This window comes from Rhea pennata, chromosome 6 (genome assembly GCF_028389875.1).
Source record: "Rhea pennata isolate bPtePen1 chromosome 6, bPtePen1.pri, whole genome shotgun sequence".
Lineage (NCBI taxonomy): Eukaryota > Metazoa > Chordata > Aves > Rheiformes > Rheidae > Rhea > Rhea pennata.
In genome coordinates, this window is record NC_084668.1 from 6104713 (window position 1) to 6130567 (window position 25855).

The 25855-nt window shown below is 34.0% G+C and overlaps 1 protein-coding gene across 1 annotated transcript in view; it reads left to right on the top strand.

The window, feature by feature from the left end:
- The window catches only part of LRP1B (LDL receptor related protein 1B), a 339912-nt gene that overhangs the window by 248379 nt on the left and 65678 nt on the right, over nucleotides 1-25855 (top strand). Inside the window, exons 58-68 of the mRNA XM_062578228.1 lie at nucleotides 319-507; nucleotides 1299-1447; nucleotides 2744-2837; nucleotides 4473-4589; nucleotides 4694-4813; nucleotides 7895-8014; nucleotides 13070-13186; nucleotides 20742-20848; nucleotides 21499-21628; nucleotides 22647-22753; nucleotides 23650-23782. Of these exons, the coding sequence (XP_062434212.1) occupies nucleotides 319-507; nucleotides 1299-1447; nucleotides 2744-2837; nucleotides 4473-4589; nucleotides 4694-4813; nucleotides 7895-8014; nucleotides 13070-13186; nucleotides 20742-20848; nucleotides 21499-21628; nucleotides 22647-22753; nucleotides 23650-23782 (1383 nt within the window). The remainder of the gene's footprint in view (nucleotides 1-318; nucleotides 508-1298; nucleotides 1448-2743; nucleotides 2838-4472; nucleotides 4590-4693; nucleotides 4814-7894; nucleotides 8015-13069; nucleotides 13187-20741; nucleotides 20849-21498; nucleotides 21629-22646; nucleotides 22754-23649; nucleotides 23783-25855) is intronic.

Below are 25855 nucleotides of genomic sequence, written 5' to 3' on the forward strand. Positions count from 1 at the left end.
AGTTATATATATTTTTACATACTTGTTTAAAATTTAGCACATCATTTTTTAGAATCTGGAGGTGATCTTTGTTAACTGAAATTCTTTTCACTTCCATAACACTGGTCAGATCAACTAATGCTCAGCAAGCAGAGCTCATGTACCCAATCCATCTTTATCGTAACTGGTAATAAAGAACCCGCTAGGCTTGACACATTGTCATGACAATTATTCTCAAGGCATTATATAGTAGTTGTATCTGTCAACCCATGCAGTATGGAATATTTTAACTGGCAGTCTTCCAAGAGTGAACATTAATCTTTGCATCTCTTCTTACAGTCCCTAATCAAGACATTCCAGGGGTGATTGCACTAACACTGTTTGAAGACTACATCTACTGGACAGATGGGAAAACCAAGTCGCTCAGCCGTGCCCACAAAACCTCTGGATCAGACAGACTCTCACTGATTAACTCATGGCATACCATAACAGACATCCAGGTGTATCATTCCTACAGGCAACCTGATGGTAATTATTCTGTCTGTGCTTTCACACATGGCTGTATTTCACTTAGCAGCCAGTTTCTGACTTAGTGGAAGATTGCTTGTTGTGTCTAGTGGTATATTTTTATTTCTGTTTTGTTTAAAATTTTGGAGTTTTTAGATTGGCAAATCTAAACATAAACCTGTGATTGAAGTTGTAATTATGTCTGATGTTAAATAAATGTAATGCATCTTGTTCAGTGACGAGATACGTATTTGGACTCTTAAAAATTAACCCAAAGACCCTCTGGATACTGACCAGAAGTAGGGAATTCTTAAGTTACAATATGGTACAAGTTACCAGTTATCAAGATAGAAACAATGTATTGCAATAATATTTAATGTTATTGTTGCTGGAGTAGAAGAGTGTTAATATTACGAAGAATACTGTTACTTAAATACTTAAATATTTAAGTACCATACTGTAATTTAACAATTCTGTGCTTGGACAGAGTAAATGCTTTTTTTCTTTTTCCTTTCATTCTTTCAGTGTTTGAATCTACATCCAGGGTAAAAATTAATTTTTGCATACAAAAAAGATGAATAATTTAAAGGCAAAGATTGCTTCTTAAGGGGTTTCGGTTTGAGACGTTTCAGTGTAAAAATTATTTGTGTAATATATTCTTCCTCTATAATATAAACAGATACAGTAAAGTATCGTGAAATAATAGATTTTGATTACTAGAAGCTGTCATAATAGGAAAAAGTTGCTTTTTTTTTCCCTAAAATCAGTGATTAGCTGACAATTCTGATATTCTTTTTCTATTCTCTCCACAGTGTCTAAACATCTGTGTGCACTGAACAACGGTGGCTGCAGTCATTTATGCCTTCTAGGCCCTGAGAAGGTGCATACTTGTGCCTGTCCCACTAATTTTTACCTTGCTGCAGATAACAAGACCTGCCTATCAAACTGCACTGCCAGTCAGGTAAGTGAGGGAGGACTAGTTGTGTAACACTGTGCTTTCACCTGCTTTTAAATAATGAATTTTAGTGCTCATGAAATGTGGAAGCTTCAGTCAAATGAGCTGAAGACTGGGTAACCCTTGGGAGCATCTGAGGTTTCAAATGTTTCATCTTGAAGAAAGTTAATTGAAAGTAGACTTGCAAAATGCCTTTTTTCAAGAGAATGCAGAATTTATTCCCAAATATGGATGTTTATGTCAGTTGTAAGAACAAATAAAGCTACTACACTCATAAAAATTACCTTGAAAATACATTCATATAAAATATGAGACGTAAGAATATAAAGCATAGTGTATAAAATGGTTTTTGGATTTTTTGCACGATCAAACTATACATAAACGCAGGAAAAGGGACTCAGTCCATTTACTAGATAGGGTTGATAGGATTGCGTAACAGTATACAGTAGCTGAAAGGGGAATGGTAAAAGGTGCGATTATTTAACAATTAGGTCAATTAAAATATTGAATTCTTAATTTGAAATGGCTTCCCCATTACTTGAAATTAGCATTTGCTGTTTTTCATGAAGATATAAGGTAGATTAACTAGAACATAGAGATTTCTTTCTTATTAGAGAACGACTTTGATAAAAGTTTTTGGACCATTGTACTCAGACAATTAGCTTAAGATGATTGTAATAGTACATTTGGCTTTTATAATCTGTAGTTTTTCTAGTTGTCCAGCTTCACCAAATGTATACTAATGACTCCTTTTGACATCCTACATCATGATGTATTTTTTCTGTATTTGTTAGGGAAAGAGTTTTGCTGTTCATTTCAAAGAAACAGCAGTCATCTTAAGTTATCTTTGATGTTTTAAAATGATACATAATTTCATACAATTAATATTGTTATTTCAGAAACCTTCCCACTGTCATCTTCTGTTCCCCTTGAGGTAGTGTTTTATGTTGTTTTAATTTCTTCATCACATCTTTTCTGTTGAGATTCACTGCTTATTACTTCCCATTAAGTGATGAACAAGTGCTTGTTATGGAATACAGTAAAATTCAGTAGTTGTGCTCATGTGAGTGGAACTACAAATCAGTGTAGTAACATCATGGAAACTACAATGAGTTGTATTAGCTGAAGCCTCATTGCAATACGTCTCCAAAAAAAAGAATGATGTTTTAAAAAACAAGTCTTGTAAAATCCACTACCAGTGATGATTGATAGAACAATGACTTAATCATTAATTATACTATTCATATGAAAATATATATATATATATCAAAGCTTTCCTTCCCTCTTCCTTTCCTTTCACAGTTCCGCTGCAAAACTGACAAATGTATTCCATTTTGGTGGAAATGTGACACTGTTGATGACTGTGGAGATGGCTCTGACGAGCCTGAGGAATGCCGTAAGTGTGTTTTGAATTTGGAACCTAGCTTTCTCATTTCATATCTAATATAATACTTTACACATATTAGGAAGGGGTTTTTTTGAAAGCGTTTGTTTGCAGCCGTGTTTGTTTTCACTTGGGTCTCTGTCAGATTTACCAAGGGTACGCTCCGTTGTCTATCAGTCCATAGAAGATTTTCATTAACTTACCACTGTGTGCTAAGGGTCTCTTAAGATCTTTGGAAAATCACAAGAATATGTTTTCATGCTTTAAACCTTTACTTGCTCCCATCTAAGTTTTAGCCTAAGATTTTTATCTTAAAGTTTTATTTTGAGGCTGCCTATTTTTGTATACAAATAAGACAAAATATGCCAAATGTATTTGGTTTATTTTTATACATAATAGAACTGTGGTATTCTAATCATATTTACTTATATTTTATTGCATTACACAAGCTCAGGTACACGTTATTTAGTGCAATTTCCTGAATAATAATAACATTCTCCATGTGATTCCTACTAAGATTCTGTGTAATTTACACAATCAAAAATTTGTTCAAGCATATTATTTTATATAAATACTAAGTTTTATAGTTTTATAAATATTATCAAAGGCAAGTTTTGAGAGTTAAACCTCACCATTCCAATATAAACAGTTTTATGCAATGAACAGTTTCCATGCATCCTGTGCAACTCTGACAGAGTCTCCTCAGCATGGTGCAGCCTTCTATAGTTCATATCATAGGTTACTGTATTATTATCCCATTGAGCTTTAGACAACTTGAAATCAATTATGATGACATTTGCAGCATCCCAAAGGATGACTACAGTGATGACAGCTGACTGAAAGTTTACTTATGTGTTAATAAAATACTCTCCTAGTGTACTAGGATCCTACACAGTCATCACTTTGATGCTGCTATTTCTCAGTCCGAGTTGCTAACTGTTCCAACATTATTATATAATCTACATAAATCAAAAGACTATTGCAGTATTCTCCCCTCAAGCTTATACACACAAAAGTCCCTGTAATTCTACTGTGTATTCTACAAGTTGTCTAGTTAAGTAGCAATTTATTTCAAATTTGTGTATCGAAGTCATCCATATTTTTACAATTTTACAATTATTTTTCCACTGCAGAGGCCTTTGAAACTAGTCTTCACATACATAATCATTGTACATAAGAGTACATCTTAAGCTACAATGCGTTTATATAGAATATTACTCTAAAAGTATGCAATTGCTTGTTCAGTCAAATGTCAGTGACTGTAAGAATGAACAGTGGTAAACCTTTCATGGGAAATATATTTAAAATGGAATAGCGGGTTTCTTAAATATTGATTTGAACTGAAGAATTTATATCTTTAATAGCAATTCGCTGTTGTGTCCATAGTATGCATCAACCTGTAGAGGACTGTACTCTATATCATTTGTAAAATAGAGGAGATATGCAAATTTGGAATCTCAGAGCTTGAATTTAATTTTGTTGTAATACATTTGCATTTTAGTAATTATTATCTGCTCAGGTTGACATCATATAGTCAAATGCAATAACTTAAGAAGTCCTTTAATTAGTCCACAGAGGAGGAACAACGCTCTTGCCATTTTACCATTCATCTGAGAGTATTGATAGAACTTTTCTTTCTTTCATCAGCGGAATTCAGATGTCAACCAGGACGTTTTCAGTGTGGAACTGGACTTTGTGCTCTTCCAGCCTTTATATGTGATGGAGAAAATGATTGTGGGGACAATTCTGATGAACTCAACTGTGGTAGGTGACTATATTTAGTAGAGACTTGAAACATGCTAAACTGATTTTTAAATGTTTAAATTCTGGCAAGAAACTCATTGATACTTTTATTCTTTTAACTTAAGACACACACGTGTGTCTGTCAGGTCAGTTCAAGTGCACTAAGAATCAGAAGTGTATTCCACTAAATCTGAGATGCAATGGACAGGATGACTGTGGTGATGAAGAAGATGAAAGAGACTGTCGTAAGTTATGTTTAGAGAATTTTGCTCTGAAAGTTGTAACTAGTTTTAAACAAGAAGCTGTACTTAGCTATGTAAAAGAATTTGAGGGACATGCAAAACAGTTAATTTACTGAATTGCTTGATATACAATACTACACACGCAATATAAATTAAAATGTATTTTATTAATTTCATTTTTTAAAGGAAGAAGAATAAATTAGTTTCAAGCATTTAATTGGGTTTCTGACTTAGGCTAAAATTTCTATTTTACTCTAACCACCTCATAAATGACTCTCATCTTAAGCTTGCTTTGTGAAACACATTTCAGTGGAAAAAGATGTTTTCTTCTACTTCTTGTGCTGGAAAGGATGTAACTCCTGCATAACTCCTTCTGCGTCCCTTTTTTTTGATGGTGGTCCTCCACCTTACCTTTGGAGACTTCTCCATTAATTTGCCTACATAACATGATTTTTGTTTACTCACCTTTTCATACATCTTGACTTTTGTAAGTTCATTTTCAGTCCATATTTGTTACAAATGAACAGGAGGAAGTATTTTAAGATTTAGAATAGGAAGGTCTTGAATAGCTTGTTTCTTTTAGCATTCTGTAATTAAAATGACTGTGGGATCTTCAGATGTGACTCTGTTCTTCACTTGGTTATTTTTTTTGGATCTACTGCTCATCCAAGGTGCTTATCCCTATTTTCTGAATTAGCTCTCCTAAGGTCTGCATATGCTGCATTTCTGCAAAATCATGGCCATCTCCAAGGGAAGGGTTGCTAAGGATAGAAAGGCTTTGTTAATTGTCCTGTTTGATGGCCATCTTTCAAACAGCTCAGCAGAGCTGTAGCCTGTGACAGACAGTATTATCTGTTTGTTTTCATGTTGTGTTTCTTTAGAAATGGATTAAATGGGGCCAGATAAACACCTAGAGAAGATGGGAGAGATTGTTCTTTTCCTTATGAAGAACTGTACATCCTTACTATATGGAAGATTCCAAAACCATGAAGTGTAACTGACAGAAATATAACATAGCCACAGCCGCAGAATCTGGAGCACAGCAGTGCTCAGGAGCTGTGCTGAGGGAGGGTGGATAGGGTCAGGATCAGTGGTTATGGAGTTGAATACTTCTAGGATTCAGAGAAACAGTACAGTTTGCTCCAGCGTAAATGAAGTCTCTGAATTGTCTGAAATTTAGTCATTAGCCTACCTGCACAGTGATGGGGTGAGAGTTACACACACTCTTTTTTATTTCTGTTCTGTCTTGCCTAGACATTATGAGCTTCTCTCTTAATGGAAGTTAGGTGTGCTGGTTTATATTCTGATCAAATCTAGTGTATGGCTTCTAAAAATTCTTAAGTTTCCTTTGGGGAGTTCACTAGAAGGGGAAGGTTTAGGTAAGTCTGCCTCAAAGTTTGGATTGACTTGGGTTCTTGTGACAAGACGAGCAGTAGGTAATGTTACCAGTCTCTTTGTGGTATCACCAGGCTAGGATTCACGAAACACGGTTCTACCATTGTTTGGTGTTACATTTTATGTCACCTTGGAGTCGCATTGCCATTTTGTACTTTAGGCTCTTTGTATATAAAATGGAGGCAATTATATTGGTCATCTTTGTAAAGCATTTTGAAATCTTCTGAAAGGTGTTCTAGCTGAGTCAGTATTGTTTTTAAAAGTATAGTTAGCAACAGAGCAGAGTCTAAATGTGCATTCATTCCAGCGTTACGTTTATATATGAAAACCTGACACTGAAGCAAATAATACAACTGCTAATGAATCTGAAATTTCTTATTCTTGAAAAATCAAAGAAATAAATAAGAATATTCATTTCAAAGAGCAAATGGCTTTTCAACACAGATAGGAAACTTCTTTAAAAATCCTATGGAGTTCAGCGGGTAAAATCTATTGCAAGTGGTTAAACCAGGATAACATTCATATGGGGAGACGTTATCAGAAAATAGGTCATATTTAATGTTTTTGTCCTATGTTTAGTTCCCTTTAGAACAATTAGGAGGTTCTTATACCTTATCTCTAAGAAGCTTGTAACCATCTCAGTGCGAATAACTGGCTCACAGTACAGCACAGATGTGTCCTTTTATTCATCTTACATCTATGCACCAAGTTATAAGAGTTTAAGAAATGTAAGATCTGGCCTATATGCTGGTTAGGAAGTCAGTATAGAATCACAAGTTCCACTATACGTTAGAAATCACATTCTATTTTAATAGCTTGACAACAGAATTTTCTTTTAGGGCTTGACCTTTACCTTTCCGCTTAGCTTTGGAACTTAGTACAGTAGGAAAGAAAAGACGAAAAAGAGTAACTTTTCCTGATAAATGCTTAGGGGAGGTATCCCTGCTGAAAGACCCTTGATTCTTTCAACATCCTGGCTGAGAGGAAGGATAGCAGTTGACCTCTCTACTTGGAAATGAGAGGGAATTAATAGTGCACTGCGGATCTTTCTTGTTGTGAAATAGCTATCCAAAAATTAAAGGAGCTTGAAGGAATAGAATGAAAATTAGCTGCAAGTTTGTATCTTTATCTTACTGTCGGATTCAGCCTAATGTTTGTTCTGTTAGACAGAAAGAGAGAAACGATTTTCAAACTTTTCTCCTCATTTGCCCATTACCTATTAAACAGAGACCACAGAATGTAAACAAAACTGGACATAATTTTGATTACTTTCACTAATCAAAATGATTCTGAGTTGAAAGCCTTCAAGCTAACTTTCAGAATTAATAGCTGTTGTTTTTAGAAAGTTAGAGGGGAAAAAATCTAAATGCCTTAAAACATTAATACAAATTGTATTGTATTGTATTAATGTTAAGTCTATTTGTTTGTTGTGAAGAGAATATTGCAACAGACACTAGTTTTTAAATTTGGACTATACTATTATATAAAACAATATGTAAATAAAGGCAAAATTATAAACAAAATAAATCTGAATATATTCTTACATGTATTACTTAAATGATGTTAGAAGTCAGAGATACCCTGTTTCTGAATTTTGAATCCTTAAAAATTTATTCTTTTACTTTAAAACAAATATTTGAATTATTAGCAGAAATTTCTATTTTTAAATTGGAATCTTTTTCTTTAAAGCGGAAAACAGTTGTTCTCCAGACCATTTCCAGTGTAAAACTACAAAACACTGCATTTCTAAATTGTGGGTATGTGATGAAGACCCAGATTGTGCTGATGGATCAGATGAAGCTAACTGTGGTGAGTATGACAGCAGTCATAAAATGAGAGAACAATGCAGTTGAGGTTGAAAGGTTAACTGCAAAAATAGATTAAAATCTAGTATTTTCTACACTAGCATCTTTCAAGATGTTTTGTTTGAGCTCAGTTTTTATTTTGATTTAGTTTTGAATCTCCTACTGTAGCTTGACATTATTTTCTTTTACTATTCTAATAAAAATGATTCCGCTTAATATATATTCTTTCAGTATGTGATAGTACCTATATAATATGATATCTGTATCTGGCTCATACAGTTCTTATTGAAGTGCAGTCTTTATACGAGTAGATTATACACTTTATATTATACGACTACATTATTGGCAGGACCTATAAATGTGTCTCATATGGAGTATAGTGACATTCTTGATTTTTCTTACAGAATTACCCAGTTTCCATTAATTTATTCTGCATACTTTGTTGCTACTGTAGTTAATAAATAGGAAAAATGTAATAATTTGCTGTAATCTTCTTTATAATTTCACTAGACAAGTATTGCCTTTTTATTTCGGAGATGAAAGATACACAATGTAGCAAAATCATTTGGTAACTAGTGAATTAATACACCTCACAACAGCTATATGGCCATTGAATGTACAGGGAAAATGACTCAGAATCAAGAGCCTTAAGTCTAGCATGAGGTTGATTTAAATTTTATCAACAGAAGCATCTTCAAGGCAGAAACTTGTGTTAGTTAACACTAGCTGGGCAGAAGAGTCCAGTGCATATTCCAACTTGACATGACCAGCTTTTACTTCTGAGTGAGTAACATGCTGCAGTATATCACTGCACAAACTCTGCAACCCCACAGGACTTCTCTAAGAATTTCTGTTGCTCCTGAAACTTTTGTGCTTAACTCTGACAGTTTGAGAAGTAGATCCTCAACGGATGAGATCAAGGAAATAATTGCAAAACTGTCAAACCAAGCCCTCAGTTCTGCCAGGTTTTATAGAATGTCCAGAACCAATCTTCTACTCTAATGAGGCAGATTTTTTAGAGTAAAAATACTAGCTTAGAATCCAAGAATTCCTTTCATTGCTTTTTTGAAGGTGCATTTTTGGCTCACAACTGTAATTCCAGTTTTTTATATATTTCTTACTGGCAAAAAAAAAAAGATTAATTGATTATATTTCTACAGAAACAGTTAAAATTCTTTTATTTAAACTGTAGTCATGCAAGTGAAAACATTTAAGCAGTTTCCACATTCATCTGTCCGTGATATTTTGCTGTATATGCCTAATACGCTATTCATAAGAAAATCACTTGGAGAAAAAAAAAAGATCATGCTGTATAATAGTAGTTTTCTTATTCTTTGCTTGCATTTCTGAAAAGTACTGAACCAACTTTTTAAATGTAAGTGAAAGAAAAGGATACAAATATTCAATCTGGAAATGGATTATAGATAAGCAAAATCAAAGTAAGTGGATCAGTACTGACGTAGTTGGAAAATTACTGGAAATTGATGTCAGTGGAAAATCTGCACTCACCACATAATGAAAACCTTTTATGGAAATTCCAAGAAAGGTCTATGAAAAGAAAGGAAAAAAATACTCAGAGGTAGAAGAGAACAGGAAATACAGGTACATAAAATATTCACAGTGCTCAGCATTAATCAGCCACATATGAGTAACACGTTTGCTGAAATGTGTGGGTCAGGACAAGTTTATATTACCACTGGAACAACTCAGTAACAGAACTATAGGCTGCAATCAAGAACAAAGCTCCGAGAAACAGCAAAATTTCCATGGATTTTTTTTCAAGTATTTGATACTAGCACTGAAATGAAAATGTCGGACTTGATAAATGCATCTAGGATGTTGAAACTCTTCCTTAGCACTGGAAATACGAGGCCACTGTTTGAATTTCCAAGAAGGGGCATCTTTTTCTATCACATCAGCTGAAGAGAAGTTACACTCCAAGAAACCATCTGGTTTAAAGAAAAAGTCAATGCAAAGCTTAGAGGAGAGAAACCTATGCCATAGAGACTGTTCCAGAGGGCTGTGCTGGGGCTACCTGAGCACTCCTCACTTTATGATCCACTGAACAGGTACTTCTTCCTATAGTGGCTCCATCACCTCCATCTCTGAGATGCCATTTCCTTCTTTTCTTCTGTTTTTTTCCCCTGCTAATTCCAACAGCATTCCAAGATACAGAGTTTGTGGGGTGATATTTTTAAGTAACCCACACAAGCCTGATTGATACGGCATGAAGACATTTGAAAGAAAGAGGAAAAGAAATATAAGTAATAATGAAAAGGAGAAAAAGTGTAATTCACTGTAATTTCTGATTTTAACCATTAGATAGAATAATACCCAAACTGCCAAACTAGCAATTAAATAGTGTAGAGGTGCAGTGCGTGCAATCTCAATTTGAATATTTCTTTTTAGTCACAATATATGCAACTGATTATACAGCTTCGTTTCAAAGACTAACTTTGCCCATTGCTCTATCTCTGCCGGTGAGTAAAGGCTAGTACCTAGGGAAGAATATGGGACCGAAGCAGACCTGTAATGATTCTTCCCTAGGATACTCTTCCAACATCTGACAATTTGTGTCTCAGGTAACATGAGCCAAATGTGTCTCTGTACTCAGTAAGGCCTGATGGATTTCAGTCTCTCCTAATATCTTTGTAAAACTTTTACAACATCCTGTAACAAGGAGTTCCAAAGGTTAATTAGACAATGTATGGAAAGCCAACTTCTTTTTTTATTTTGAATCTATTAGCTGCATGTAATGCCCCTTAATTTTTGTTCTGAAAGAGAATGAACAATATATTCGTATTTACAATCTCCATGCCACTCGTGATTAGGTATAGTCATATACCAACTAAGCCTTTACAAGCACAGGATGGCTTTATTTATATTTTAAACAAGTTTTCCTTAATTTTAGTGATTTTAATCTATTAAAATGATCTTAGAACAAATTCTAGTCTGTACTTTTTTAAAATTTTAAAGACGACTAGTTTTATGAACAAACTTTAGTAACATTAAATTATAAAATTACAAGCTGAATATAATAAAGATCTGCATATGTTGGCAGTAACACTAACTTGTAATAGTTTATAGTTCATTCTGCAGATGCTTGCAGTGCAAAACTTCTAGTATAAAGGGCAATTTCTTTTTTGCTTAAATGCTTCCCAGTGATATATTTTGCTTAGTCAACATTTGGTACTGTATATTATTGGCGATACTATATTGAATGAGTTTGTTAACATGCACTGAATGTATTCAGTCTTCTGTGGTTAGTTTCCGACTCAGATGATTAAAACAGAATTAGAAAATGTATGCTTATTAACAAGTACATGGTGTTGCATATGTGTTGCATATGGAGTAGTAGGTCAAATTAATTTATTCTCTCTGTCCAGACAATTAAAAGAACCAGTTAGGATATGTTAATCCTTACTCACATTTTAATGCTTTACATCACAAAAAGCTGTTTTGATCAGAATATGAAGAAAGCTGTATTTAGTCCTGGAAAATGATTATAGTCTGCGCTAAAGGGTGTATGTGTTTGAGGTATTAGCATAATGTGTAAGTACTAGTATGATTGTGTTCTGCTTCATCATGTTTTTTTTAATATCAATTTTATTTTTAGCCTAAAGAGTTAAAGTATTTTTTTTTTTTTTTTTTGTGATGATGATGGTTGAGAGATTGTGAGTCTCCTTCTCTGGAGATATTCAAGGCCCGCCTGGATGCAACCCTGGCTAACATGCCCTAGGTGACCCTGCTGAGCAGGGGGGTTGGATTAGATGATCTCCAGAGGTCCCTTCCAACCTTACTGTTCTATGATTCTATGGTTATGTTCCATGAGAATGTTGAAGGATGCATTATATAAACTTAAACTTTCTTCAGCAACCTAAGAACTCTCTGTATCCAGTATTTGTGACAGCCTACCAGGCCCTTGAAGAGCTAGCTGATGCTTGATCAAAAGCAAATTTTTCTTCCATTTTGGATTCTGTCTCCTTTAGGTGTCCACACACACACACACAAACACACGCACACACACCAGAATTAAAATCCAAAATCTGCAGTCCAGTGTAATTGATGGCAAGTTGTGGTTTTACTTCACTGGGATTGAGACTACAATCAAAATGTTTTAAAGGTCAAAACATAACCTTTTTTTTTCCTACAATCAAGCCTTCATCCTATTTTCTTTTTTTCTTGCTCATTTAGAATTATTTGTAAAAGGAAATATTAGATATGACTGCAAAAAAGATACACCACAACCTCAGGCAGTTGCACAAATACCTGAAAAAAGCGCTTTGTCTGTGACAGTAGACCCATTGATCTCTCAATAGCAGTAATTTGGACAGAGAAATGTGAAAGAGAAGTAACCATAATTTACTACTTTCACTTCATACCATTCTTACTTAAAACTTCCCAATTTAAGGTAGTTTCATTTTAAGAAAAATAGAAAGCAGTTTCAGTGTTGAAAACAGATATAAAATGACTAAGTGTGAGTGTATCTTTCTACTTTTCAGAGCTCAGCCATTCAAAGAATGAGGTCTTGCAGTTCTTTTGAGTAAAGTAGTTTTACAGTAAAATTAAAGACAAGTCAGTGTGGGGTTTTTTTTTGAGATTCAGTGCAATTATGCTAACCTATCCAAAGCTAATTTGTGTATTACTGATGAATTTCACACTTTACTGTAAGTAGTAATTTATTTTGACAGATTTTACAGTCTATTTTAAATATTTAAATCTTATACCATCCCTTCACTTAAAAATGGCTTCAGAAAACTTATCAATTTAAAACACATTACAGTTCTGTCCTATTTTTGCACTTTCAAAATGCGTGTTTTGGCTATTATCATATGCTTTATGAGCATAACTCTTTTGGTGTGATGGAATCAATAGGATCTTAAAGAACGTGGTTAGATTGATTAATTATTTCTGAAAGTAACATTTTAAGTATTATGATTGCTCTTTCTAAAATATACCTTGCAATATTCTCATGTCACTGTTCAGTAGCAGTCTTTCCAGTTTTGACTCTCTCTCTGCAGTGATAATGATGTGTAAATGATAGTCGTCTTAATTACAGATAAAAAAACTTGTGGACCTCATGAATTCCAGTGCAAAAACAACAACTGTATTCCAGATCACTGGAGGTGTGACAGCCAGAATGATTGCGGTGATAATTCTGATGAAGAAAGTTGTAGTAAGTAATTTTGGCCTAAGTGTGTGTTATAAGGTGTAGTCAGTTTAGCAACATGTAGGAGGAAAGTTCTTAATACTGATAAACTGCACAAACATTTTTTCATGGAAAGCCATCTTATAAATTGAAAATCAGTTGATAGATTTGAAAATGTCTGTTGTTCCAGTTTTATGTCTGTGCTCCAAATGTCTGTTGCTCCAATTCTCCATTTTCATTAATTTTCATAAAGAGTTGTAATTCTGTATGAAAGAGCTATGCAAGAATGCCCAACCTCAATAACCTTACAAATTCGGAATATATAATAAAGTATCATCAGAGTTGCTTGCCTTTGTTCACGATACTGTCTCTTAAATGTCATATTCCTTATCTCTAGGTAAGAGCCATAAAACCTCCTCAGTGTTGCCTTAAGGGATAAACATTTGCCAACAATAGTATTTGATCCAGTACTATCTGCCCATTATATTCTGTGTATTCCTTAGATGGTTTGCATTGCATCTTGAGAAGTCTGCTTTCAAAGTGCTCAAACATATAAAAAAAGTAGACCTTGTTACTTGAAGTAGCTCTGTTCACCTAGTTCGATCCATAGCAACCTAAATGCCTAATACCTCTCTGCAATGTCACTTTCATTGTATTAATTTAAATCTGCTTCTCATGAAGAAATGATAAATTCTTAATGATTTTCTTCATCTTGCAATAGTTTGAAATCCAGCGAATTATTACTTTTGTGTAGAAAATCTTGAATCATCCTGGATATGTGTGTATATATGTACCTATTAGGTATGTATGTATGTATATATATATGAAAAAATATATATATATTTTATATATTTCCCAAGGAGATAACCTAAAATCCGTAATGCTAGGCATTCTCACACCAAGCAAGTGCTGCGTACTCCTTTCTCCTATCCAAGACGTGGTATGCACAGGTGCTCAAGATGTTCTGAAGAGGACATTTTACATGAAAAGTTAAAGTGGACTTGTATGCCTACCTTTTAATCATGCTCTGCACTTGAATATGATTCAAGTTACAGAAATCTCTAGTAGTACAGTTACCATATGAAAGTATTCCTCTAAAGCCGAAAATGTCATATGATTCTCAGTAATTCAAAGCCACTTACAGTTATACCTCAGGGGCTTTTTTTTGACACACAAATTTTTATTAGCTTTGTGAGGTATTTTATTTTTGAATTAATTATTAGTACCCGTGAGATTTTTCCATTTTCATTTGTAAGTAGTATGAAATTATTTTGTGTTCATGTAAAAATCACAAAACAAGACATTGTTCAGCTGTTGCAGTGTTAAGCCACATGACTAATCATTTTTTAAAATCTGAAAATCAAAAAAATCCACCTCCTCAAAATGTTCTTAGTATTTGTAAAATATGTATCAAGCATCTTCTTTGAAATTTGCCATGAGTGAAGCAGGGTTTATTTATAATCTAGCATTAATAATTTTTTCCCCTAAATTTTATTATTAACACAATATATTGTGATAAAAATGCTCAAATTACACAACAGGAGCAATCTATCTTTGTTTTTGATGTATTAAGCTTGCCGTCATTGCATTCACATCAATCGTGAAGTTATCCGTTCAGTTCTTGACTGCTCTCTAGACTTTCAGATAAAGAAATCGATAGTTAATCATAATGGCTGGAATTAGTGAGTTGAGAGAATGCAGACGTCACCTGTATATCAAGCAAGACACTTGTTTAAACTCTCAGATCAAAACTTATCACATGTAAGCACTAAACAGAGTAATAATGAATTGTAATTTGATTTTTAGCATTTTTGGTTTTCTTTTGCCTGTCGAATGCATACTTTACTTCCTAACTGTCGAATCCCTTATTCTGCTGTCTAAATTAAATATAGCAGGCTCGCACAACTGTTGTAAAATTTAAAATGTTGAAGCACTGGGAAAATACATAGTATTGTTCAGTTGTTTGAAATAGATTTATAAAATTCTTTATATGCTGTCCAGTCACTTATAAAATGTAATGAAACAAATATAAATGAAATTAGAATACAAAAACATTTGACAAAATGTATTACGCTGCATATTACGATAAGCTGTTTATGGCATACATGAATTTACAAAGGACTTGTCAGGCAACTGTCAAAAATGGGTTGTTTTTCAAGAATGTAGAATGAATTTGTTGAATAATACAGCCTTGTGGTAAAATCATCAGAAGTGAAACAATGCAAATTAGAAAATATCAATTGATGTGAAAAATTAATATTGGTGTAATGCAAATGGTTGCTTACGCTTGAGATTTTTTAATATGACTGTTTCCAGCATAGCATCACCATGGTTCTTCCACTGTATTTGTCTTACGGTCTATAGTCAGAACCATCCTTCCTAGCTGACTTTTTACTGTCTTGGACTTTCTTCCTAATGCTTATATAGCTGTGTGCAAATGTGTTGTGCTCCCTCTGAAGCTGACAGAAGTTACTGGAGGAAATCTCAAGCAGTCTGATAGTAGCAGCTCCAGGAAGAGATTAGAGAGTCTTACGATGGGGAGGCTAGACAAGGACGTGCGGGAGCAGAGACTGGGCTGAAGACAGCACTACTAATGGGACCTCTCCCCTAGCTCTCCATAAATACTGTTAAGCAGCAGTTGAATTTTCTGGTGAATTTACTCAATTTTGGAAAACCTTTTTAAAACATTAAGGCTTCCAACTGTCATTTGGAGTCTCTCCCAAATAAGTGAGAGTTGTTATTAGGAAGGTTAAAGGTCCATATTGAGTAGCAGTGAACAAAGTGGAAAACATTTCAATTCTTTTTGGTTAATTAATATCTTGATGGGGGGGTTGCCTTTTGAGTTTGTTTAGATTTCTTAAATGAATTTGGACAAAAGTAATATTTTCTCTTTCACTGAACTTTTAAAAATAGAGAATTAGATAATAATAACCATCTTATTTGAACATCTAAAGAAAGCATCAGTAATGCTTTAAAGAATATAATTTAAGAAAAACTCTAATGTAAGAATTGAAGAAAAATGAATAATGGTATACCAAAACATAAATTCAATCAATGTAGGAATATTAATGCTGTTAGAGAAACTTCCCAAGGCTGTAGCTCTTACAGGTTGTCAAGAAAACAAATTAGTTAATTTTCACCTGGGATAGTTTGTATCCCAAATGCATTGAGAACGAGGAACTATTTAATGTTTAAGTAAAAGCATCTTTAACATATGGAAAGAAACTAAGCTGGAATGTCTCATAATGTCATCTGGATAAGCCATTTTCATATATAACAGTAAGTCTTGAGTGGATAGTGCATATAAATTCTCTACATCCTTTACATTGCTTAAGACTCTTCTGCTCAACTGACTTGGTGCAAATATGACAACATGTAGTGTTCAGTTTTCTGAAAGCACTAGGCAAAGGCAAGTACACTGCTTTTGGTATGATAAAGTGATGTGTAGCAAAGGTTACTTCTTTTGTGTGCATCTACCAATTGTATGCCTAGATTAACAATGAGCAAGTATTGTCTTTGTTTTAGTTAAATTTAGTGCTAAATAAAGTTATTGCAAATGGAAAAGTCTACATTTAATGCCACATTCAATATATGAAGAAAAGAACTACAGCCACTTATTTACCTTGTGCTTATAGGCATTTATTCTGCAGGAGGCTCTGTTATAATTTTTAGATGTATTGTAATGGAGAATTATAGGGAAGGGTTTCTTTGTTTTTGCCTCCTGTTCTATTTTGTCAGGATAATCCTGTTTATCTGAAGTAATGTGAATGCATCATGCTGAGTACTCTGGCTTGGCTCATTGCAAGGTTTCAACTTCAACATCGCTATCTAGTAGTAGATCTGTTGAACGCTCACACAGACAGTATCCTCAGCTACGTTTTTGATTTGTGGTCAGGCAGAGCCATCTGTTCACTTTGATTCATATCCCTTTGTCATTTACATTCTCTGTAAAATTAGGCCTTTCAGTTTAGAGAGTAAGGTCTTGTATACTGTAAACACAGCTTACTAAATCATCACTATCCTACCGTATCTGATGCCGTATAACAACATATTAGTTCAGACCAAGGGTCCATATAGCACATTGTCCATGTGCATAGGATAGAGTAAGAACCTTGCAAGCATAGTGCTCTTTCAGCTTCTGATTATTTTTAGCTCATAGAATTTCCTTATCCTGGTGTGATTTATACATCTAAGTGATTTGTATATATAGTAACACTCAATAAATCTCTTTTTCCAAGTTTCTTGAGCCCTGAATACTTCTTTGCATCTTTAGCATCTTTAATTATCAGTTATGGCAGTAACTACCTGTTGCATGAATACACATTGCCTTTTGCTTTGAGCTTGGGTCTTACTTGCTTAATTTGATGACTCTTCCTTGCTAGATACCTTAATTACCCTTTCCATAAAGTATGTGTGTAACAATATATTTTGGTAATTTACTAGAGACATTCTATATCTGGTTCTCTGATGCCTAGAAAAAAAAGTCTATCCTATGTATGTGTCTTAATTCATCTGTGTGAGCTGCTGCCAGATGCTGAGATGAACCAAAAGGTCAATGTACACTAATTTATTTTGACTAAAGCGCTCCTATCCCATGCTTGTGCTGCTGTTACTTGTTTTCCTGCATATGAGTTGCACCTTCTTGTTTTGTACGTTTTTTTTTAAGTTGACTTTGAAATAGCTGTTACAAGACATAAGATTCTGAGGAAGAGCATACGGAAAAAGTAGAAATACAGGTAAAAAGTACAGTATACAGTATAAGTTTGTACCTCATATATTTTAGAAAAAAACTGTATAAAAGTGCATGGATCATAATATCCTAACAAAATCCTTCCAATTCAGGGCATATTGCAATATATATTCTCATTAAATGCAAAATTGAACCTCAAATGTGAAATGATTTTAAATGTTTCCCCTGAGATCCAGTTCTTGCTACCATTTTAGTTGATGACAAATCTGTCTCTTGGCTGTCCAGAATATTTTCAGACTTAAAATGATCATCTTTCACATTTTAATGTGCTATATTTCAAATAGAATTCGTTCTAATCATTCAGAAATGCCTTCTCAGGAATGAGTTCTGGTGTTTTTATAAAATAGAAAGTGAAAGATGCTGTCCTTTATTGGATATACAGAGGTCTATTAATACTTATTCCTTTCAATAACGGTGTGAGCACTGATGGGGAAGTACTCTTCTGTGTTCGTATGTAAATTAGAGTTGTATTCCAGCAGCAGAAATATTTCTTACAGACAGAGAAATGAGAAGTTAGTTCATTGTGTGCATTTTTCTAGAATCAAATCTCTGCTTATAAATAATTCATTAGTACTATAGAAATAGTGTTTGCGTATATTTTGCAATCAATATAGAAACATGACAAATGTTTATTTGCATGTGAATTACTTTTCCCACAAATTATTTCCTTTTCATAATTTATCATATTTTCAAACTCCTCTTCATGGCCTATTGAGAACAAAAGGAATCAAATGTCAGTGATCTGCAAACATTTATTCAATGAGCTTTTACTCTGAAAAAAAGTATAGAAGTATATATATAATCTGAAGAATCCATATAAATGCTAACCTTAGGTTTGCTTGAAAACAACATTACTGGAGAACTGACGCAATTGCTGTAGATATGCCTTTATTATGACTTTATTGCAATTTCAAAATGAAAGGCTGTGCCTGCCTGAAAAATAAAATTCCTCTAAACACTCTCAAATGGGCATATTTTGACTTCTTTTTCTGAAGTAAAAGCATATAGGAAGATACAAAAAAAACCCCAAAATGTTCAGGAAAGCAACACCTTTCTTGACGTAGTTTTGGATTTCTATAAATCAAAATATTCTAACTTAAAAAAAAAAAAAATCTAAGTTCTCCTTTGCCATAGATCTGTCCAGCTCACCTCCGGTAAGTTCTCATGCTGGTATTCACCAAATTCGTTTTTATCAGAAGCTTTTAATATTGCATTTGTGTTCTCCGCTCACTGAGTTATCTTTTTCAAAAACATCTGTGCATCTGTCTTCCATAACCAGCTAAAGAACCCTATATTGGATGTACCTGATCCATCAGCATCCATTGCCATAGTCTGCTCTCAGTCTTTCTCCTTTCACTCTGTTTTAGTCACACTATGACTGGCTTAGTCACTGAATTGTTTGCCATTTACCTGAATTCTTCCTATTTCTCTGTCAAGTACTCTTTACACTTGATTCTACAATTTTTACATATTTCAGTGTCTGCTGTGTTGGAAAGGTCATCTCAAATAATCTGTTTGCCTTTTCGGTCCTACCCTCACGTAACTCTATGACTATCAAAATCTAAATCATACAGAGATTTGTTTAAATTCTGCTCAGTCACCACTCCTACTGTTACCCTCGTTTAATCCAGTGGTCCAAAGTCCAGCCCCTATGGACTCTCCAGTGTCTTTGGTACTCCTCATCTTCAGGAGAAAGGGACGTGGTAGTCTGCTCGGAGAATCTTCCCCCTTTGATCCCTCTTTCCCATCTTGTGGCAGCAGCAGCAAAAACGCAAGGCTTGTGCGAGTAGGGAAGCAAACAGGCTGAAACAACCAATCTCACCTTCTGCCCTGCGAAGCCTGCTTCTCCTGTTTGCTTCCCCTATTCTTTGAATTAAGTTAGAGTCTACTCTTGTCTTCAGTGTACAGCTTTTCTAATGACTTTAGCCCTCCCTACCATGTTTCATTTCCTTCCATAGAATAGAAGAAAGTTTTAATTTGTCACAAAATACCAGACTTACCTTCCTTCCAGCTGTTACTCTATCCTTCACATCTGTAAGCTCCTCAAATTCTTTTTCGTCTAGCATCTTCCTTTTAGTTTCCCTGAAATGACTTGAGATTCCATCGTTGGTCTTACCTTTCTTCCTTCTTTTCCTGTGTTTTCTAACATGTGGAGAGTAGTGTCATTTTCTTTTTTTTTCCCTGAAATTCTAGTGTCCATTGACTTTTGCAGTGATTGTGTTCTTGCTCTGTTGAACCTCTAACCATTTTGTCAGTGTTTAAGTCAGTGGATTATCTTATGCTTTCTCCTATAGTTAATTGCTGGAAAACTGAAATATTTCCTTGAAACTCCAAACCTTGTTTTTTAGGCCCTCCATTTACCATCCCAACACTGTTCCTCTGAATATTTAGCACAGGGGTAGCTAATTTTTAACATAAACATGCGTGAAAAGGTATGAGATAAAAGGTATACTGTTATATGACTCAAAATCAAAGATCTGTTTACTCCTACTTACATCCTTTATTGTCAGATGCAAAACAAGTTTAATTTCTAGTCAAAAAATTATTAAAATAAATAAAATTTATGTATCTAGCATCACAGTTTTCAAAATAATTTTGAGAGAATTGAAGGTATTTACATGACTTTTATTATATATAAAGATGAAATTTAGTTATAAAATGTTATAAAACAAAATCCTACACTAAAAAAAATCCTGAAGATATTTGAGAGTTAGACCGTCATTGATTTGGGGATTTTTTTATAATCATTCATTGCTTTGGGGATTTTTATATATATAAAAACATTACATGGAAATGCTAATAAACTTTGGGTTGTTACTTTTCTTTATTCAGAGCCTCAGACGTGCACTTTGAAAGATTTGCTCTGTGCAAATGGAGATTGTGTTTCCGCAAGATTCTGGTGTGATGGAGACTATGACTGTGCAGATGGCTCAGATGAGGTAGGCTTCTTCCAGGAAAAAAAGGTCTCTAGAAAATTAGTAGCATTATATTTCCCCCATATGAATATTTTAACAAGCAGTTTCAAAACTCTGCATATGGAACAGTATATAAAAATGTCTTTGCTAAATCAAACCTAAACCTGTAGAATTAGTTATCCTTAAAAGAGAACATGCAGATAAAATGAGTCATGTTTGCCAGTAGTCTAACTACATCTTTTTGTCACCGCATCAAAGCCTCTTCCCATCTTGGATATTTGTTTAGTTTATGCACAAAAAGGTGCTGAATTTAGGAAGAAAAGGGCTGTTTGTCTTTTTTTCTTTTTTTGTTGGAGAAAACAATGTAGAGCGTGTTGCTTGTGCAGCAGAAGCTCAGTGAACATTTGCTTTGCTATTTTTCTGTTCTTTCCTCTTCCTTTTGTCCCTTCTTCCCTGCAAATGTGGCACTCAGGTGTTTGCCACCTATTGAGAGGGTGCCAGCCATGTTGCATGGATCGTATACACAGATTTCTTATCACAAGTTGTTAAAGTATTTCATTAAGTGGCAAATTCTGGACTCTTAACTTCTCTGATTAGCAATATATTTACCAATATTTACATTAAACTCTTGATCTCGTATATGCTTTTTTTTTTTTTTTTTTAAATTGTAACAGAGGTATTGCGAAACAGGCTGTTCAAGAGATCAGTTCCAGTGTTCCAACGGTCAGTGCATATCAGCAAAATGGAAATGTGATGGTCATGAAGACTGTAAGCTTGGTGACGATGAGAAAAATTGTGAACCAGGTATTGTTTAAATAATGCTGAGAATAGTTTTGTATGAATGAATGAAACAAGGGCTAGAACAAGGGATAAAGAGAAAGCAAGTCAACAAACCAAGTTGTGCACTGGGAGTAGCAAGGAATGCAAAGAAATGTGGAATTCCTCATTCATTGGAATTTGTGCCTTTCTACTCATGTTTTGAAAAGCCTGCTTATATATAACTATGCACTGTAAGGTTTGTTGTGGGGAATGATAATTTAATTACATTGCAATAGAATTCAATAATGTATGTCCACCTTACCAAATTCCTCTCTGACAAGAAGAGTAATTTTTGGCATATTACTAAATTGTTACTGGCGGTTTTTTGCTTTGTGGTCGTTTTTTATCAGTCCTCATGCAAAGGTTTTCTCTAGCAAATTATCGTTTTTGTTGCTGCTGTTTTATTTCCTTTCTCCCTTTTTGGAAAATGCACTTGTTTGTCTCATGAATTTTGCCAAATTCTTACAAGCTATGTATAGATCACTGAAGCTGAGAGAATTCTGTGGAAAAACTTCCCTGATTTCCAGTGCAAAAAAATATTTCCATCTATACTTTAAACAAAACTATGATTAATATGTATTAATTTTATTGTAATAATGTATAATTGCCAAAACCATGCCATCTTATAAATTAAGATTATTTAATTGCAAGCGTGTATATAACTTTGGGTTTATATTTTAAACACTCTTTTTTTTATACTCATATCAATATATGTATATTTGTAGTTAACACTGTTACCAAGCATGAGGAAAACGGGAAAAGAAATTTGTTAGTCATAAGAAATATTCTTCCATTATCACCATTATCACTGTATAATTTACGCAGGGCAAGGCAGTTCAGTTTTGTCAAAAATGTAGTTGTATTTTATGAAGGTTAGTAAAATTCTTGTCAGCTACAAATAGATATTTACTCACTACGTTTAGCCAGATGAAAGCATTAAATTATAAAGCAACCTGTCTATAAATTGTCTTTTTCTTGATGCTAAATATGTGTTTGTTGTTAGCATCTCCAACATGTTCTTCAAGTGAGTATGTGTGTGCAAGTGGAGGCTGTATTTCAGCATCTCTGAAGTGCAATGGAGAGTATGACTGTGCCGATGGATCTGATGAGGTAACTGACCAATTGCTGCTAAGTTTTTTAGTGAGCTTAGGAACTGCAAATAAATAAAAGATCCAAGATTTATATTTGCATCAGTTGAATACTGTGAAATGACATAGCCTTATGACCCTGGTTCCCTGGCCATTTGCACTGCATTAAGTTGTTTACTCAGTACCCTTGCTCTCGAGTGAACCAGTTTGTTTCCTTTAAGTCCTCACCTGAGTGCGGTTCAGGGGGATTGCTTCAGAGGCTGCTCTGTAATGGCTCTATGGACAAGTTTGTGTCACATTTGGCTCCCTCCATTTCCTAGAGTCACCTACAATAATCCTAGCATGCACTGCATTCTCCATGGGCCTTCATGCCATGCTCTTCCTACAGATAGTATGGTTGATATCTTTTTGATATCTTTTTTTTTTTAAAAAAAAATGAAAAAGAAAAAAAGACCATGTTGGTGAATGACTGCAAGAGAAAAGACCAGAAGTAGTAATTTCTCCAAGCCATAAAGATGCCATTTGGCATCTGAGCCAAATGGTACACAGTGCAGGTGAAGACAGACCACTCTGGAGGATTCAGTCCTGATCTACATGGGTGTGAACCAGCTTGCCTGAGCTGGCCGCCTATCCAGAGTTGTTTCTCTTGGGCAGATGACTTCAGAAATACAAATATAGCCATTGTCCCCATTGCTAATACTAAACAATGTACAGAAATAATATGAGAACATATATAACATGTTTACAGTTCACTTGAAGCTTGATAACTATTTAGATTACACTGTCTCTAGGAAGGGACAACTATGTTGCATTAAATAGCTGGGTAATAGAACAGTATTGGTAAACTATATTGTATTTGTCTGTATGTTGTCAATGTTATTGCTAATTGACATTTAGTTCACATGTGTGTTCAAACAGATGGATTGTGTAACAGAATGTAAAGAAGATCAGTTTCGATGCAAAAATAATGCCCACTGTATTCCTGTCCGATGGCTGTGTGATGGAATCCAGGACTGTGTGGATGGCAGTGATGAAGAAAACTGTGACCAAGGCGAGATACACTTTTCTTTAAAAGGCTTACTTTATGGTTTTCTTGTATTAAAACACAGCGTAAGTTAGGGATACCTCGAATGTTGTGAGTGATGAAATGAAGGCCCTGTGACATCTTTTGACAAAGACGATATTGCATAAATGGCTGGATGAAGAAACAAAACTCACATTGTTTATAACTGACAACTCATTTCTGCTTCTTCATTTTACCTTTCCCAAGGACCAAAAGAGGGCTGTTACTGGAAGCGTATAAGTCCTGTTAATTTGCAATATTTTTTTAGGTAGCAATAATTTACAAAACCATGCAATTTATTGAGAAATTTAATGAGAAATAAGTTTAAGACCCAGTTTTCTATCTCCGTCTGTGGAGATGAAATTTTGCCTCTAACCAGAGCTAACAAGATCACATCTTGAATGCTCTGTCTCCTCACAGAACAGAACTAAGCCCATAGTTCTAGCCATAGATTCATATGAACTTAAACCTTGTGCTCAAACTTGCATGCTTATGGTCAAGCTTCCAGAGAAGCTTTTGAGAAATACATCTAGTAATCTAATTTTGATAGTTATTGAATATTCACGGGTCCTGGTCTAATAAAACTTTTGCAATTGTGCATACGTATGTATTTACATACACATGGATACATACATAAATATATACCTATATATACATGCATATACATATACATATATATACATATATATATATATAGCAATTAAGCATCATTAAAGAAGTAACCCATAGTATTTCTTCTAAAGGTAAAACCATGCAAAAATTTTTAATATCTGATTTCTTTTTTAACTGACTATTGCTTCAACTATCAGGATGTAGCACTGTAATGCTGCCCAGGATTCTTAGTAGGTGTAGTAATTCAGTAATTGTGACAAGGGAATTCTCAGTCCTACAAATTAAAGCAAATTTTTTAAAAAGCAAAATTTTCCTCAGCATTCTTACAGCTTTTCTTTTTCTAGATTAATGATCTTGCATCTAGTGGTCCTTTTTTATTTTTTTCAAGTGAGTCTCTGTGGATTAGTCATTTGTGATTGTGTAATACACCTGTAACTTCAAAAGCATAATGCAGTACAATAATAGGTAATAATAATCAGAGAAGAAACAAGCAACTGCTGAGTAAAATATCCTCCCCTTATTTTGTCCTAAATTTATTAAACCATACTTACAACTAGGAAGAAAGAGAACTTATATGGGATAATTGAAAAAGAGACCAGAAAATTAAGAAAGCTGGAAGAGTGTTGCAAAGATATTTAGATATAAAAGGGAAAACATCATTTTTGGAAGCGTTGAAGACTGAATCACTGAAAAATACTGAAAAGATCAATGGCAGTTAAAAGTTTAGGAGACAACTTCTAGTTTTTTTCGAAACTGTCTTTTAAAATATCTAGACTGGATTGCTTTAAAACCAATGAAATGTAAATAAGTAGTAACCCTTTGTTTTTATCTGAAGCCCATGTTATTCTCTGGATGGCATAATGGCACTTCTGTGAAATACAAATTGCTTATCATATAATAAGAAGCCTTTTGTCTGGTTGGTTATAGCTATAATACTTTGTATTTATGTTACAATTATGATTTTTGTTACAGAAATCTAGTCTATGAAAGAGTTATGACAGAGCAATCACATACAACAAATGCTATTTTATCTCACTGGTACTTTAGAAAAACCAATTTTTCCTCATTAGAAATACAGCAAACACAAATGGAGTTTTATTATAAAGAATTCTAAAACAATCCTTATATTTACTGGTAACCCAGTATGCATTTTTTTTTTAATAGCTTTTTAAAACCTTAATGTACAGGTAGATTACAGCTTTAATGTGATTACAATCTTATCTATATTCATGTCTTTCCATTTTGAATTGTATATATTTTTCCTCTAATGGAAATATTTCATTTGCATATTTGAATTGTATATATTTGAACATTTGAATTGTATATGTTAAATTTGAATATTTGAAATAATTGAATTGTATATATTGGAACTGTATATATTTGTCCTCTAAGAACAATAAATAATTTAATATTTCTCTTAAGTTATACTTGCAATGGGAGTGAATCATA